The sequence below is a fragment of the Pinus tabuliformis genome, chromosome 8 (genome assembly GCF_031772625.1).
Source record: "Pinus tabuliformis cultivar Carrire ecotype Pingquan chromosome 8, CPIR1, whole genome shotgun sequence".
Classification (NCBI taxonomy): Eukaryota; Viridiplantae; Streptophyta; class Pinopsida; order Pinales; family Pinaceae; genus Pinus; species Pinus tabuliformis.
In genome coordinates this window covers 538,013,227-538,030,542 of record NC_142294.1, presented here as the reverse complement: position 1 = coordinate 538,030,542, position 17,316 = coordinate 538,013,227, and the positions used below count along the sequence as shown (strand labels likewise).

The window sequence follows — 17,316 nt, the reverse complement described above, 5'->3', positions numbered from 1 at the left end:
CATGCATAAGGAACACATATGCAAGCAACATGAAAGCATGATCAACACACAACCGAAGGAGAGTGCAACCACGCTCTAATACCACTCTATAATACCCTCCTCCCACATCTACCCAAGCAACCAGCCAACCGAGGTAAACATGCGACAAGAGGCGACTATGATATGATTCGACCTCCTAAGTTACCTTCAGGAAGTGGAACCGATGGAAACACACCATATAGACATCCAACATCATCAACAGAACCATCACAGGACAAGTTAACCACTTAGACAACCTATCAGTGGGTCCCACTATTGTTTTAGGTCTCTTGGGCCATAGTTGCTCTCATGCTATGGGCAAGGGAGTGCCCAACAACCTAAATTCGCTCTCACATGCCTGCCTGCCAATGACTTTGGACCAAAATTTTCGATGTTATGCCAACAACCCCGAGATTTAAGCCACTTTCTTAGGCTCAGAGCCCAAGACACTACCCAAAACTTATCAATCTCTTCAAATCAGTAAAGTAACATGGAAATTCAAGTGCTAAAGAAAATACTTGGTCAAGACCTTGACTAGATCCCTGGTAGCCATGACAATAATTTCGCCAAACATATCCTCGACACATAATCTACATGTGTAAACAACATAATTAAGTGTAGGGATCTCATACTTATCTGAGAATTGCTATGAACCATTGTTCCCTCATGCCATTTGCTACATTATCATCTATTAGGTCATAGGCACATTATCCATTCACATATAAGTAAAAACATGTTGAGATCCATACATAAATGTTGTCATAAAATGTGCATATAACCAGCATAATAGGAACAAAAATACAATAAATATATTATCCATAAAATCCATAAATACATTAGTACCTTTACACATGAAAATCAAGGGAATGGATTTTTCATTAATGAATGCAATGAGCCAACCGGAGATGGGACTACCAAGTTCCACCCAACCGTAGAATAGTTGAGCCAAATATTTCTTCAGCCATTCACCCCAGTGCCATATTCCAAGTATGAATATGGGATTTCATAGAACACATCAATCAAAACTCATCTAGGGCTTCCAGAGGCCATCCAGCTCAACCCATCAAACAGTGATTCCAACTCACGGTCAAACATCACCAAAACCATCACTAGATTGGTCTCCATCCTAGCCATCCAGGGCTCCAAAGCGTTTGTTCCAACCAAGCCTACAGGACTAGTAACTCAACCCATAGTTTCCGCCGGGCTCCAGAGCGTTTGACCAACCAAGGCTCCAGGACTTGTAACTCAACCCAGCAAGGGCTCCAAAGTATTTTTCCAACCAAGGGTCTAGGACTAGTAACTCAACCCAACCTGTTACAGGGCTCTAGACCATTTGTCCAACCAAGGCTCCAGGAACTAATAACTCAACCCAAGTTAAGGAAACATGAGAACCAACCAAAACAAAATAATGAAATTAAACCCATAATCACCATGGCTATCCAGGAAATGACAAGGCTAGGCAATCCATTGCCAATCTAGGCAATCCTCCATGCCAATGACAAATCATGACCAAGAATCCATGTGCATATTGTTAGGCCTCCAATATGCCCATTTTTCCATCGCACAATACCATTATTTCATAACCTAAATTCCAACATTTTTAACTCAGTTCATACCGTAATTCCACAACTTGCCGCCAATTCATGTCTTACACTTTGTGGTTAATTATTATTAGTTTTCTTGAATTTTCAATGATTAAATATTATTTTGCCATGATTTTCTAATGACGATTTTTCTAAGTTCATTTGTCACAGGTTTCCATTGCCGAAATTCCTCACAAGTCAATTAAACTAGCTACTACAAGTTAAGTACATAATGTAGAATTCTTGTAGGTGAAAATATAAAATTTGTGATAAAATGGGAAAGAATCTCGAAATTCCGAGACTTGGAGCTTGTTCAAAATACCCTCATTCATGTAACCCGGAAACAGTTTGTCAAAATTCATCACCAACAAGAAGTTATGTTCAAAACAATTTTAAGTACATAATTAGTGTCTGTGTAAGTAGAGAATCACTGAACGGTTTTGGTTCTGGACGGTTTTGGGTCCATGTGGAGGAAAACGATTTGATGAATTTCTTTATGCTAAACATGGAAATTGTTCCTCCATCCATGCAATGATCAAGATGAACCTAACCATCACCCATTTGAAGGATCTCCAGAAGATTGCATGCAGCCTCCTTTAGCCTACTGTTGTATTTTCTTTTTATAGTCAAATAGTTATGCTTTTTTCTAATCGACAGCTTTGTATAAAATCGATGCTCTCTGCATGAACGCTGGTGGCAACGGGTTGTAGCAATCAGAAGGATTATATGTAATATTGTTTACGTTATGAATACAATGGAATCTTTGTTGAAGTTTCTTTAAATGTATGATTGTTGAACCATAACACAAAACTCTAATTCTGCACTCAATCTATTGTAAGTATTAATGTGTTCCTGATTTTTAAAAGAGTATTGCGTTAATTAAAACTTGTTCCGAGAGTGGAAAGGGACCAACACACCCTGGGAACAAGTTCTACAGTGAATATAGATAATAGGAATTACATTTGATCAATAGTTATAAGTGTGAAGGTTGCTTAAGAAGGTTACTACTTAGACCTCAGAATCATTATCTTTATTTTGTACTTAAAACATCTACTCTGTTTCGTAGATCTGAATCAAATGTGATAGATCACATTCCTCAATCATCAAAAGACGAGAAAGGATTGTATTGAGTGATGCTTTCTAGTGCATGAATGGTTTCATATCGTAGAATGTTTGAGAATATATTTAATCTGGAAACATACAGGGGTTAATTACCATATCATAATATTAACATCGAAATTGGTTTTGTGCTACGCTGTTTTCTATTCAAGACCGAGTTTTGTAACATTATGCCTATGTGAGGAATGCTCAAGAGTAGTGAAATAAATATCAGTTGTAGTTGAGTTCGATGGTTCTGGAACTTAGCATGATTAGAATAAGATTGAATTGAAGTCAAAGTGTAATTCTTTTTGTGAAAGGTTTCTTGAGTTTCGTTACAATAGCTTTCATTTAGCACACGGTTTGGATTTTGAATTGAATACGTAACACAGTCAGCATGGAAAATTGAATGAGGGTTGCGTGCTTAGATCTTTTAGAATGCTTGCATAGTAGACTGTTTATTGATTGATTTCATATGACCTGGGATTTAGGCTAGATCTAAACGTAGGGATTTTATTTTGAAACCATTTGTTAATTAGATCTCATAATTCTGATTTTCTACTCAAGGATGTAATTTGTTTTCTTGAAATTAAATAGACATATCATCTCCAACTCGTTGCAAGCTAATGAATGGTGTTGATCAATGTTTTTTTTGCATGAATAATCCCTTTGTTATAGGTTTACGATTGGAATACTTAAAGCTGCTTCTTAATTGGACAAACAAGAGATCGATAACTCTATTTCTTTTAGATATGAATTGAAAACAAAGCAGCAATAGGTCGTGCTTGGTGGTTTGAGAAGAAAGCGTCCAGCACCAAAACAAACCAGCAGCAGGTCGGCCAGCAGCCATAGAAGAAACACACGGGGATGCTGACGTCGTGGGCATTTGCAGTCATGTAGTGCTTTGCGCTGTGCGCCCCTCTAAATTTCAAATTTGAAATTGAGTGACTGCCCCGCGTCTGGAAGATATCACTCAAGATCCTGCCTCATTTGAATGCGGATAAATTCAAATTTCAAATTGATGGATGGACTGCTCCGCGCACACACAATTCCTCTGACATTGGTGGCGGCCCCTACGGTTCGAGGTCAGAACTTGGGAACTGTCCACCACATGCTCTTGTCAAATCTTGCTATGGGTCATGGATGGTGAACCAGCCTCCGTAGGCCCATTAAATGCCCTATGGCAGGCTGGTTAGCTCTTGCCGTCCACCACATGCTCCTGTCAAATCTTGCTATGGGTCATGGATGGTGAACCAACCTCAATAGGCCCGTTAAATGCCCTATGGCAGGCTGGTTAGCGCTTGCCCTTTACAACTTGTGACCACTGTGACATCCAAAAACGTGAAGCTATCATTACATTAATGGAGTGACATGGAAATTACTAAGAAATTCAACTTAATGCTTAGGTCTAATAAATGTGATGCATGGGAGTTGGTGGTGGCAGGGTTTGAAAATGCACTGACTAAGAAATTGCCTAACAAATTTTGCTAAAGGCTTTGTTTAATTAGAATGCATCAATGTTCAGAAATGTATTGACCATGAAATTTCCTAAAATATTTCTATTTAATGCCTTGTGTCTAATCAATGGGATACCTGGTAGTGACAGGATTTGAAACTGCATTAACTAAGAAATTGCCGAGGAAATTTGCTCAATGCTTTATGTTTAATCACAATGCATCCCTATATGGTTGGTGGCAAGATTCGTACATATCTGGGCGGTGGCATTCTCAAAAATTTATTTAATTATTTAAAAATGGCCCACAACTTGGACTAAATGCTTTATATCTAATCAATGCGTCATACCTGGTAGTGGGAAGAATTGAAAATGCATTCGGGAAAAAGTTGCCTAAGAATTTCTGCTAAATGCTTTATGTTTAATCACAATAAGGAGAATTTCTGCTAAATGCTTTATGTTTAATCACAATAAGGAGAATTTCTGCTAAATGCTTTATGTTTAATCACAAGAAGGAGAATTTCTGCTAAATGCTTTATATCTCATCAATGCGTCATACCTGGTAGTGGGAAGAATTTCTACTAAATGCTTTATGTTTAATCACAACACATCAGTGGTATGCGGTTGGTAAAGTTTTGAAAGTAAATGGGGAGAAATTGCCCGGAACTTCTGCTAATTGCTTTACGTCTAATCAATGTGTCACATCCAAGACACGAAAAAGCAGCGACCAGGAAATTGCCAAGGACTCCTCGCTACCCCCGTTCAGACTAATGTATTATTACTTCCTTCCATCCATTAAACCAAAAAAGGGTATTAATAGTAAGAGAAAAGGCCTCACGACTCAGTTTCTTCAAAAAGAAGTTCAGAAATCAACCAGATCTCAGTGCTCAATTTTTCAATAGATTGGCTGAATATTGGCCGAATATTGAGAGTGATTAAGGCGCATAATACTGGTTACTCTGAAATAGTGAGACCGTACAGGCGAGGAGAACGACAACACTATTGAGGTTAAGAGCGCATTTCCCGGCTCTGCAACCGCATCTTCAATCTTTACTTCATTGTTATTCATTTCTATAATATCCCATGGCTTCCTCCTCAACATCCACCTCACATAGCGTCAACAACGACTATAAATTTGATATTTTTATTAATCACAGGGGTCCCGACGTCAAAAAAACCTTTGCCACCGATCTGTACAATTGCCTTTGCAAACATGACTTGAAGGTATTTCTAGATGCGCAGGAATTGCGCGTGGGAGAGAATCTGACCCCTCAAATTGAAAGCGCCATTAGAACATCCTCGGTGAACATAGCAATTTTTTCTCCGAATTATGCATATTCAAAATGGTGCCTTGATGAGCTTGTACTGATGGTGGAGTGTATGTCAAAGTATAAGTCCACCATCATCCCAGTCTTCTACGGTGTCGAGCCTGCAGATCTTCGGTGGGCGCAGGGTGGAAAGGGAGTCTACGCTGAAGCCCTATACAAACTTCAAGGGAAAAAAACATTTGATGGTCAGCATCGACACGATTCCAAGATTATTGGAAAATGGAGGAATGCTCTGTCTTCAGTTGCAGAAATAATAGGTTTTGACGTAGAGAAGTATAACAGGTGAGAACACCACCCCTCCATGTACATCTTAGCATTTAATTCGTTGAATTATTAGATAAATCTGCATGGTGAAAGAGACTGACTTATAGCATGTACATCTGCATGTATTATTAGTTTGTATTTCATTTCGAAAAGGGAACGAGAGCGGTGAAGATGATTTCAGTAAAATCTTTGTTCTCTTAGAAAGATAAATAACATATAAACAAATATTTGAAGTACAATAGACCAAAAGCAGATGAAATTCAGAAAATTGTCAGAGTTATACTGATATGGTAGCGAAAGTATGGTAGGATACTGATACCCTGAAAGGCCAAAATTGCATAGATCAGCTAGTTCAATTAGTTACTAGTATTCTATGCCCTGCTGTGGAACAAAAGCTTTATGAAGGGAGATGCAGTCGGGAGAGTTCGTGATTAAAACTTCCCAGGGTTGCAGATGGCCCATGGTTATATGCAGCTTCATTTATTTCTAAGTAGGGCTAATGACGTAAATTCAATTGTTCATAAATTCTTCTTTCCGTTCATGCCTCCCTTGGTTTTCACAGTGTTCGCATTTTCTTTTTTTAGATTTTTAGCTCTCTGCCTTTTTGGTTGAATGTGACTATCCTGACGTTGGGAAGGTTATAGTTACCGGAATTGTGGGCCTTGGAGGGGTTGGCAAAACCACCCTAGCGAAAGAGTTCTTTAATATTCAGAGATCAAAATACAAGCTATTTTGCATTTTAGAAGATATCAGAGACAATCCTTTAACTACCTTGCAGAAATACCTTCTAAAGGACTTAACCCAGAAGAAAGACGAGGAAATACGCAGCATTAATGAAGGTAAAGGAAAGCTCCAAAGGCTTCTCCCATCTTCTGATTATCTCATTGTCTCATTATTTTAGATGATGTAGATAATATTGAGCAGGTGCATGTATTACTTTATCGAGCGAAAGATGCCCTTAAAAGCAGCAGCTTAATTTTAGTGACATCTCGCAATAAGGATGTTCTCACAAGCTCAGACATCCAGAATCATCCATATACATTCTGAAAGGCCTCAGTCCACGGCACTCCAAAGAGCTCTTTTGCTCGCATGCATTCGGCCAGCGTCATCCTACTGTGGAATTTGACATAGTGGTTAACAAGTTTTTGGATTCCTGCCTTGGATTACCATTATCTATTAAAGTGCTTGCCTCGCTTCTTTGTGGAAAAAATGATTTAAATAATTGGGAAGCACAATTTAGCAAAATCTCCAACATGCTATTTCCGGCACATCTATTTATAAGCTCCTGTAATCCCTTCACAGCCTTGCTATTGTGCAGCAGCTTCATGCAGGTTTCCTCATCAGGGTTATCCTTGCTCCGTGAGGTGGAGGCTTCAACGAAGCTCTTCTTTGCTTCTATGAACGTTTCACGTGCGTGCTCCAAATAAAATTCAGCCTCCTTTGGTAGAGCTTTGCGAACCCATGTGTTGTCTTTGGGTTGTTTCCCCTTATCATCGCCCGTTGCAATTCCACTTCGGAGCACTATATTCACATTCAGATCCTCCTCGTGAGGCTCAGCCCTCATCATCTGCAAGTTCTGAGTCGGTTGAGGTGGTAGCACCCCTTTGTCGCGTATCCTTGCTATCAGCGTATCCTTGCTATCAGCGTAGGACAGTTCTTTGTCTCATGATCAAACTCAGTACAATATTTACACGATGGTCACGTTGGGTTAGTGCATTCACGGGCATAATGTCCTGGTCCTCCACAGTTGTAACAGATTAGCTGTCCCCGACCTCTGCTAGGTCCTCCTCTGCCTCGGCTTCGTTCGTGCCCCTAAAATCTTGTTCGCGTCATCCCAGCATTCTGGTCAGGGGCCGAATTTATGCCTAAACCCTATGGGCAGGGGTTTTATCCATCATCAATTCATAAATTCTGCAATTGCGCTCATCATGCCCTACCGACCTGCAGAAGTTGCAGAATAGTTGTTGTGGTGTTTGTACAAACTTCTGCAGCAAATGACAGTTATCCGTCGCATGTTTTCCTACTACCTGATATACAACGCACCACAATGTAGGCCTCGTGCTTGGTCCTGCTTGGGCTTCCAGCCTCAAAGGCATCGGTCCTCCTCCTGCAATATAGTTCGCAAAGACTAGGTAGTGGTCTTTGTCATGCCCCTGACCTTTACATTTCAGGCACCATACCTCTTTGCGCACCTCCGGTCGAACTATTCTGTCCTGCTTCAAACTTTTCATTTCAAGGAAAATATTTTGCAACAGTGCATGGATCTATTGAACCCCCAGATTCGGATCTTGCATCGGTGTTTCATGCAGTCTCATTGCAATCTCCAAAGCCTCTGCCTGAGTCGTAATATTTTGTTGTGATATTGCAACCCTTAAGTGTGGCAGGAGCAAAGCCACGAACCATCTGCAGTGCTGTCCATTTGCTAAGTTCATATTGGCTTCGTGGATTTTGCACTTCAACCTTTGATCCCATTCTCAAGGTGTCTCGCCTAGTTTCATCGTGATTTCCTTGAACCCCACAATCGACTGTGCCTCAGATTCAGGCCTACTGAATTCTTTATTCAATGCGATCTAGATGTCTCCCACTCCAGCGTTTGGGTTATCATTAGAGTACTTGATGTACCAAGTTAGCGCGCGATCCTGCAAAGCACTAACCAATGTTTCCTTCTTCATGAGATTATATGTGACACCCTGAGCTTCCCATACAACGTTCACGACGAACCAAAACTGATATGGGTTCTCATTTCCCAAGCCTTTAAACAAAGGAAACTTCACTGAATTTTCCATGTTGAACTGCGGTGGAAGTGGTGGTGGTATGGGTGAAGTCGCAGGTGATGGTGGAGAAGATGGAGGTGGCATGGGTGGAAGTTGCAGTCGCAAGAATCCTTGTCTTATTAACTGAATTGCACTTCGCGGAGAATTCTGCGTTACTCCCTCTTCGTCACCCAATGGAGGTGAAATCAGTGGGCTATACTTAAGACCCTTTCTTCCTTCGTTTCTGTAAGTCTTTCCACTTCGTGTAGCTCTGAACATCAAGGTACCTGCGTAACCCATTTTTCGCACAATAACATCTTAATCCAGGTATTCAAAGATTTCAAATACTTACCTCGCGAACCTTTGAAAAAGCGTCACTCTGCCTCGCTGTAACCAACTGAGGTATCGACCAGGAATTCAGTCACAAATCCTCCTATGATGTGATCGAGCCAATGATCAACAGCATGAGAGATCTTATCCTCAGAGGCTTCTAGTCTTTGTACCAACTACGGGGTCCAGACAATAGGACTGTCAAGTCTCCACCTCCCTTGGTTATCTACTAGCTTCGCGATCCACTCGTATAACTCAACTTGAAAGGAACAGAAAAAGATCTCGTGAATTTTTGTATTTAGGTATCTATGCAGCCACTGTTCCTTTGCCAACCATGGATTTCTATTCTCTTGGGTTGCGAATTCGTGGATCTTCTTGTCCAACCAGTCTTCGATCTCTTTCTTATTTGGGTTCTAGTGATACGACATCACACATATCTTATGCAGATTCCGATCCCGGTAACGGAACTATTTGTTGGCTATGTGGGGCTTGACCCAGGTTCAACATTAGTTAGACAAACAAATCCCTACACTACTGGCCCTTTTGGCATCAGCCCGCGGAGCGCAGACCGAAGTCTCACCCGAAGCAGTATGGGGAGATGTTGGAACCAAGTTTTTGCACCCTGAGATGGTCGTGATATCGGGTTATACCCTCTGTTCCTACTTTTGCGCAGGTCACTAAGCTTTAGGGCTATGTCAGTCTAGCCCTTTATTTCGTCCTTCAGTACCCCCACAAAGGTGTACGATTGACCTTCGTGCAACCTTAACATGTAGTCCAGGTACTTCGTGCTGCTATGACAACGTATTGTACAAGTTCCCAAGTTATCTTATGTGTTTTACTTATCTTACTAAACAGTGACAGTTAGCGCCGCGTAAACTGATATTCTTACTTGCATTCAATTAACTAATATAATCACATACATTCGCGCATCACATAAACATTGAAAATGAAACCCAAAACGCAATATAACCAGATGCATTAACAGGAAATAAATGCAAAAAATTTGCAGAATACTTCTCTTTATTGATATCTTCAGATTATTACAGATTCTATCTGCCTTGCGCACACAGCTGTAGGGGTCCACGCACTCAGTTGCAGACTTCCACCCTAACCCTCTGTGCACTTAGCTACAGAGCCTCTACCTACGCTAAGTCCTGAACACTTAGACTTCTCTACCAGGACTCTTCACTTCATTCTTGAAACTACAACTAAAGTACTTAGAACGAACTTACTTAGCTCCTTTTTATACCATCCCATGGTTTGCGGGCCATGGGTGGATCTTTACAACCGACTTTACACTTTACAACATAAGAGCAGACAACCCTTATGACTCTTGACACCTTTGTGCTCCGCGACCGCAAAATGCGGAGACTTTACAACTTTATTACACAATTGACCCAAAACATGAGATTTTAGACCCAAAACTGTCCTTGGGGGGTCCCGTTCCCAACAACATTATATACATTTATAGTACATGGTGTGACCCTTGGATTCATATTCCAAGCGGTCTCTTGGATTCCCTTTGGCCGTTCAACTTCCACACAACCCTTAGAGAATTAGGTGTCCAATAACAACAAAAATCAACATTGATGCATAAAAAACAATGCCTAGAACATTGAATGATTTCAATACATAATAAAACAAATGGATAGAAACAAGAAATAATGGGTTGATAATACAACAAAAAGTAGCATTTCTGCATAGAAAAAAAGCCTAGAACATGGAATGATTTCAAGACAAAAAAAAATGGGTAGAAAGAAGCTATAACACTAACAAGTAAAAAATAACATTGAAAAACTACACGATCAATCACATTTAAAATTCAATTAAGTTCAAGGGATGAAACAATGTCCATATAAAAGTTCTAAGTTAAAATATAATAATTTAAGATAACACATGTAAAAATCTTATAAGAAGTATAAGAGTTGTGCTTTATCCAAATTATTTTAATTGATGCCAACTTCATACATGGGCTCTCTTTTTTTCTTCGATTGTATAATAATATCCATTTCACAATCAAGATGACTTGATGACTTAGTTCTCCTTTTTGAAGATCATGAAGACTCTTAAAGGGAACAACAACTTCAACTTGTGTTTACACTGAAATAACTCTATTAATTGACATCCATACCACCAAGCAAACCATCTAGAAGTTCTTGTAGCATCATCTATGTAACTTTTTCTAGTACTAGTTTAAGTGGTTGTTGCGACATTCTCTTATTTCATAGAACTATGCAACAATCTAATTGGGTCGAGTTGATTTTATGTGTTATTTGTTTTTTTTAGGGTGTGACTTTATCTCAACTCACATTTATTGACAAATGTTTCTACCCTAACAAGGGTCTCAACTTTTCTTTAAATTTTTAGAGTGAGTAGTGTTGTTCCTCCTTAATGCGACATCTTTGGTTTACATACCAAACAACAACTTTTCCTGCATTATCGTCAATCCTCCTCAATCTCAACATTTGCTCCAATTTACGTTGCATTTTTTATGTGGTGTCTTTGACTTATGCTAGTAATATTTCATTCATGTTAGATTTTATGGCTTGGACATTGAACCAACTAGCTTGCAACAACATCATTGATTATATTTTTACAAAGTCATACCAAGAAACATCCATTCTCACTTGTAATTTCATGAATATAGTAGATGATCCATCAATTTCCTTCCATTTGATCATGTTTGAAAACCTCTATAACTCCTAAACATACTCCACATACAATGCATTCAATTCTTCATACTAATACAATCATTTCCTTGTAAAATTTCAATCCATCATTTCTTTATACAAATCTACCTCTTTAATTAATTATTAAGAAAATTAATTACATTACCACTGCATTGTCAAAATATAAAAAGAAATTAATAAATTACTTTATAACTACAATGTCAATTTTCTCCAAACGTGTTAGTCATCTCATTTAGAAAAGGTTAATGCCCAAACCTATATATGAAACACTACCATAAATTTCAATTGTAACATACATCAAAGGCATCATAATTGTAATGTACATGAAAACATATATGAAGTTTATCTTCGAAAATTGGGTGAAAAACATAGATGATGTTTATTTTCGAAAAGTGGGTGATTAAAATACTAGCTTGATATACAGGAAAGGACTTGGAAATGAAGTTGTTTTTAGTGTGACTTTTTGGACTTTCTAGTGTTGGAATCTGGCGGAAAGTTTTGAGGTGAAATCTTGATTTGTGTTATTTAAACTGGTTTTTTGATTGTATATATGGATTCAGTGCCCTAAAAAACCCATAGGCACTTAGATTGTGTAGTTGTTACCCATCAAACTTGTGATTTTTTTATTTGTGTTATTTAAAATGGTTTTTTTACTTTATATATGGATTCAACACCCTAAAAAACCTTTAGGACACTTAGATTGTGTTGTTGTTACCCATCAAGCTTGTGATTTCAATAAATTCGTGCCGGATTTTAAAGAAATTAGACCGGAAAAGCTAGTAGAAAAGCTTCCAAAAAGTCTCATCAAAAGCAATTGGTTTGGGAACCACTTTGGCTTTAAATAGGAATAAAGGTTCTCTTGGTTAATTGAGAATATAAGTTTAAGCTTTATTGGTAAAGTCCTTAAGTTTATTGTATGAGTTAATTTTTAAAATATAGTTTAATTTAAAAAAAAATGTACTTTTTTAATAATTTAAAATGTGTGTTTTTTTTTTTTTAAATCATATATATATAATTTTATTTTAAAATAAAATTATTTATTTAACAAATTATTTAAATTGATTATAATTTTAAATTATTATTATTATGTAATATATCTAGAAGCACATTTCAACTCAGTATAGATTAGATGTTGTAATATCGTCTTGTAAATATTTTGACTTGGTCAAATTGTAGACAAATAAAAATAAAATAAAATAATAAAAAACTCAAATCGATGCATAATTAGAAATATACAAATAAAAAAATAAAATTAATAATTATAATTTTAACACATAAAATTTATAATATTAAATTAAACTATTGAATTCTCTGAAAATTTATGGTTTTTCCCATAGTACTCTTCTTTAATGTAGCCTATTTAAAAGCATAAAAGTCCAACAAGTTTTCCAATAAAAATAATTAGTGCCTTTAAAATTCCTCAAAATATGATGATTTTTTTTTTTTAAATCCTATATATAATTTCATTTACCTTATGAAATTATTATAAAATTTTATAATTTTGAAATGATATTCTTTATCTATTTTTTTCTACACTATTATATTTGTTGTTATTATATCAATAAGATCTCCTAAACTAGATTATTCAAACATAAAGCTCAAAAATCATCCAAAAAACAATGAGGAAATCAAATTATTTTATACTACAAATTTTCTTTAAATATTTTGTGAGACAAACTTGATCTATGTAAATGGAAACCTCTTCAAACTCAAGAAAAAAGCCATGCGCCCTATTAACCCAGTTTCCTATAACTCTTACCAAATTCTTTCCATTAACATTGCCTGATATTATTTTACAAGCTGCCCTCTACCAACATTTGCATTGTAAGGTGAGAAGCATTAATCACGATTTGTTGAACCAAAATTTCGTAAAATAAATTAAATTGTTTTAGATTTGGGATAAATTTTTAAAGTAATGATGTTAAATGTTTCACAGTTTAATATGGATTAGATATTGTAGTGATTTTAAATGGATAAATTTTTAAAGTAATGATGTTAAATGTTTCACAGTTTTCAAAATAGAGTTTGATTATGGATCAAGACTTTCGCATATCTAGTAGTGTGAATATTCTTCCTATTAGTACTATCATTATCACAGTTTATACATAAAACAAATAATATAGGCTAAAAGGTCTTTTTTTTTTGTATAAACACTTCACATAAAAGATGCATTGAATCTTAGCATCCATATGCAGTTTTTTCAGATAAGGGTGGAAAAAATTATTTTTATCAATTTTTGTAGTAATATTATTTATATCGCTTTTTCTGAAATTTCTAAAATAAATAAAAATGTATTAAGAAGCATGCTAGCTCAAAGTACATGAACGGAAAACTTTTTCTTGAAATAGGCTTAAAGGTGTATATGCATAATGTAATTTTGAATCGTTTTATAAATGAATGAAAATTAGGGTTTTAAGAAGAAGAAAAAAAGAAAAATTAAAAGAAGCTAAAAATATTAATAAAAAACAAGAAATAAATTTAATTTGTTATATTTGTTTTTATTAATAAAGTTACTTTTTTTTTAATAAATAAATAAATAATCTAATCATAATATGCATATTAGATTGAAAAAAATTTAAATAATAATTTTCAAAACTTTATTTTAGATTTAATTAAAATTTTTTAGCAAAATTGATTTTGTATGACTAAGAGACCCAAGACAAGTATTTAGTTGGAGTGAGAGGTTGCCTCTTTGGGACCACTAGCTTGTCATTCAAAATGAATTTAAAATTATAAATAATAATCACTGGGTAGATCCATCTTAACTTTTGATCTACTAAATGCTAAGAATGATCAAATCTATTAAAATATAAATATCTTTTAAAATGAAAAAAGATTTGATTTAGATTTGATTCCTCTTTATATTTACAAATTTAAAATTAACATTGATGTGAACTGATAACTAAAAATATAATAACAATTTTAAAAATATCATTAAAATTCTATTTGCTAAATTTTGGCATGTAATATCCCAGGACTTTGTGAACATAAAAATACATGGCTTTTGTGAAGATTGATGTCCAAATAGCACAAATACATGATGGCAAGATACGTCAAATCGGTGTGACTGTCTTCTTTTTCCAGGAAAATGAAACCACTTTCTTTACAACTTGTGACCATTGTGGCATCCAAGAAATTGACTCAGAAATTGCCCGGGAAATTCGCTAAATGCTTTATGTTTAATAACAATGCATCCATATATGGTTGGTGGCAAGCTTCGTAGATATCTGGGCGGTGGCATTATTAAAAAACTATTTAATTATTTAAAAATTACCCACAACTTGGACTAAATGCTTTATATCTAATCAATGCGTCATACCTGGTAGTGGGAAGAATTGAAAATGCATTCAGGAAGAAGTTGCCTAAGAATTTCTGCTAAATGCTTTATGTTTAATCACAATACATCAGTATATGTGGTTTGTAAAGATTTGAAAATAAATGAGAAATTGCCCGGAACTTCTGCTAAATGCTTTACGTTTGATCAATGCGTCACATCCAAGACTCGAAAAAGCAGTGGCCAGGAAATTGCCAAGGACTCCTGGCTGCCCCCGTTCAGACTAATGTACTATTACTTCCTTCCTTCTATCCATTCAACCAAAAAAGGTATTAATAGTAAGAGAAAAGGCCTCACGACTCAGTTTCTTCAAGAAAATAAGAAGTTCAGAATTCAACCAGATCTCAGTGCTGAATTTTTCAATAGATTGGCTGAATATTGAGGGTGATAAAGGCGCATAATACTGGTTTATAAAGGCGAGGAGGACGACAACAATATTGAGGTTAAGTGCGCATTTCCCGGCTCTGCAACGTACTTTCAATCTTTACTTCTTTGTTATTCATTTCTATATCGCATGGCTTCCTCCTCAACATCCACATCCACATCCACCTCCACCTCCACCTCCACCTCCACCTCACATAGCGTCAACAACAAAAATTAAATTCATACAAAAATTAAATTCATAAAAATTTCATAGTTAAATGTGATTAAAACTTCCGATGCATGTATATAGGCAGCTTTATTTGTTTCTAATTATGATTAATGATAAAGATGAAACCAAATTCATAGCGAGTGTCTGATGTTCAACCACTGTTCATGTTTGGTTTCTTTCATTGTTTTAGTATGGAGCAGCTCCGAGAAGACGTCGTGGAAGGAGTGCTGAAAAATGTGAAAAGAAGACTGTATGTGTCAGAATATCCAAAAGGCTTGGAGGGAAAAGTAAAAGATTTTGAAACCACAATGTCATTGCAGCAGGAAGATGGGAAGGTTAGAGTTATAGGAATTGTGGGCATTGGAGGGGTTGGCAAAACCACCCTAGCAAAAGAGTTCTTTAACAATCAGAGATCAAAATACAAGCGACTTTGCATTTTAGAGGATATCAGAGACAATCCTTTAACTACCTTGCAGAAATACCTTCTAAAGGACTTAAACCAGAAGGACGAGGAAATACGCTGCATCAATGAAGGTAAAGGAAAGCTCCTAAGGCTTCTCCCATCTTCTGATTGTCTCATTATTTTAGATGATGTAGATAATATTGAGCAGCTGGAGGCATTACTTTATCCAGCGAAGGATGCCCTTAAAAGCAGTAGCTTAATTTTAGTGACATCCCGCAATAAGGATGTTCTCATAAGATCACAGATTCCAGACACGTCGATGTACATGCTACAAGGTCTCGATCCAGAGGATTCCCGACAGCTCTTTTGCTGGTATGCATTTGGCAAGCCTCATCCTGCTGTCGGATTTGAGGAGTTGGTTGAAAAGTTTTTGGGTGCCTGCCTTGGATTGCCGTTATCTATTAAAGTATTTGGGTCGCTTCTCTGTGGAATAAATGATTTAAATCATTGGGAAGCTCAATTTCGCAAAATCTCCAACATGCTTCCTGATGATATACAAGGCAGGCTAAGAATTAGCTACGACGGTCTTGATGAGGAGGAGAAAAATATATTCTTAGACATTGCCTGCTTCTTCAGAGGAGAAAAAAGAGATAGAGTCATTAGAATATTGAATAGAACCGGCTGGGAAGGAACGCTGGGCCTTTGGAAGCTGGAAAACAGATGTTTGGTTCAAGTGGACAGTAAAAACCGTCTGAGAATGCATGACCATGTCAGAGACATGGGCAGATATCTGGCGGAGAAGGAACCTCCTGATGGTGAGCTTCGGCTTTGGAACCCAACTGCCAACCTTTTTCATAAGCTTTCCGGCCAATTACCTGTAAGTATTTTGAAGTGTTTTCGACAGATTTCCAATTAGCGTCCTGTTAGTTTTGAATTCTTAAAACTTTGCAAGAATGCATCTTGTTTGTAACAGCTCTGAGTGAACAATTCAGGTGCGTGGAATTAGCCTGGTAAATGGAAATGAGGTTGAACAATCTTTCGAAAACCTTGCGGAGCCTGCTCGCACTCGTTTATTGAGTAATATGAGCAGGTTGCAGTTGCTTAAGGCTGAAGGTTATTTTCCTAAATGCCTATTGAATGTTTGCCACCATTTACCAAACCTAATATATTTAGAGTGGCTGAACTGTCCCGAGTCCTCCTTCCCTTCCTGGATTCCAACAAAGAATTTAAGAGTTTTACATATAAAGGGAAAATCTTTGAAAACACTCTGGCAACACGAATCTCAGGTATTCTTCTTAAATTTCTATTTCTTGTTTTTTCTTCAAATTGTAAATATTTACTGCATTTAAGAATTGTCTTCCTCTAACACACTGCCTGTGACATTTACAGTCTTAGACGTACTTTAATAATGTATGTAAACAATGCAGGCACCTCTGCAGCTGAGGGAATTGTGTATTCGCGCTCCCCTTT

At 36.8% G+C, this 17,316-nt stretch overlaps 1 protein-coding gene across 1 annotated transcript; it reads left to right on the top strand.

Moving 5' to 3' along the window:
• The first annotated feature begins 5,016 nt into the window (after window positions 1–5,016).
• Window positions 5,017–16,917, top strand: LOC149236527 (disease resistance protein RPV1-like). The gene is made up of 2 exons (XM_089372418.1): window positions 5,017–5,762; window positions 15,634–16,917. Exons 1-2 carry the CDS (start codon window positions 5,236–5,238, stop codon window positions 16,760–16,762), a joined length of 1,656 nt encoding a protein of 551 aa, XP_089228544.1. The 5' UTR covers window positions 5,017–5,235; the 3' UTR covers window positions 16,763–16,917.
• Window positions 16,918–17,316: the final 399 nt, after the last annotated feature.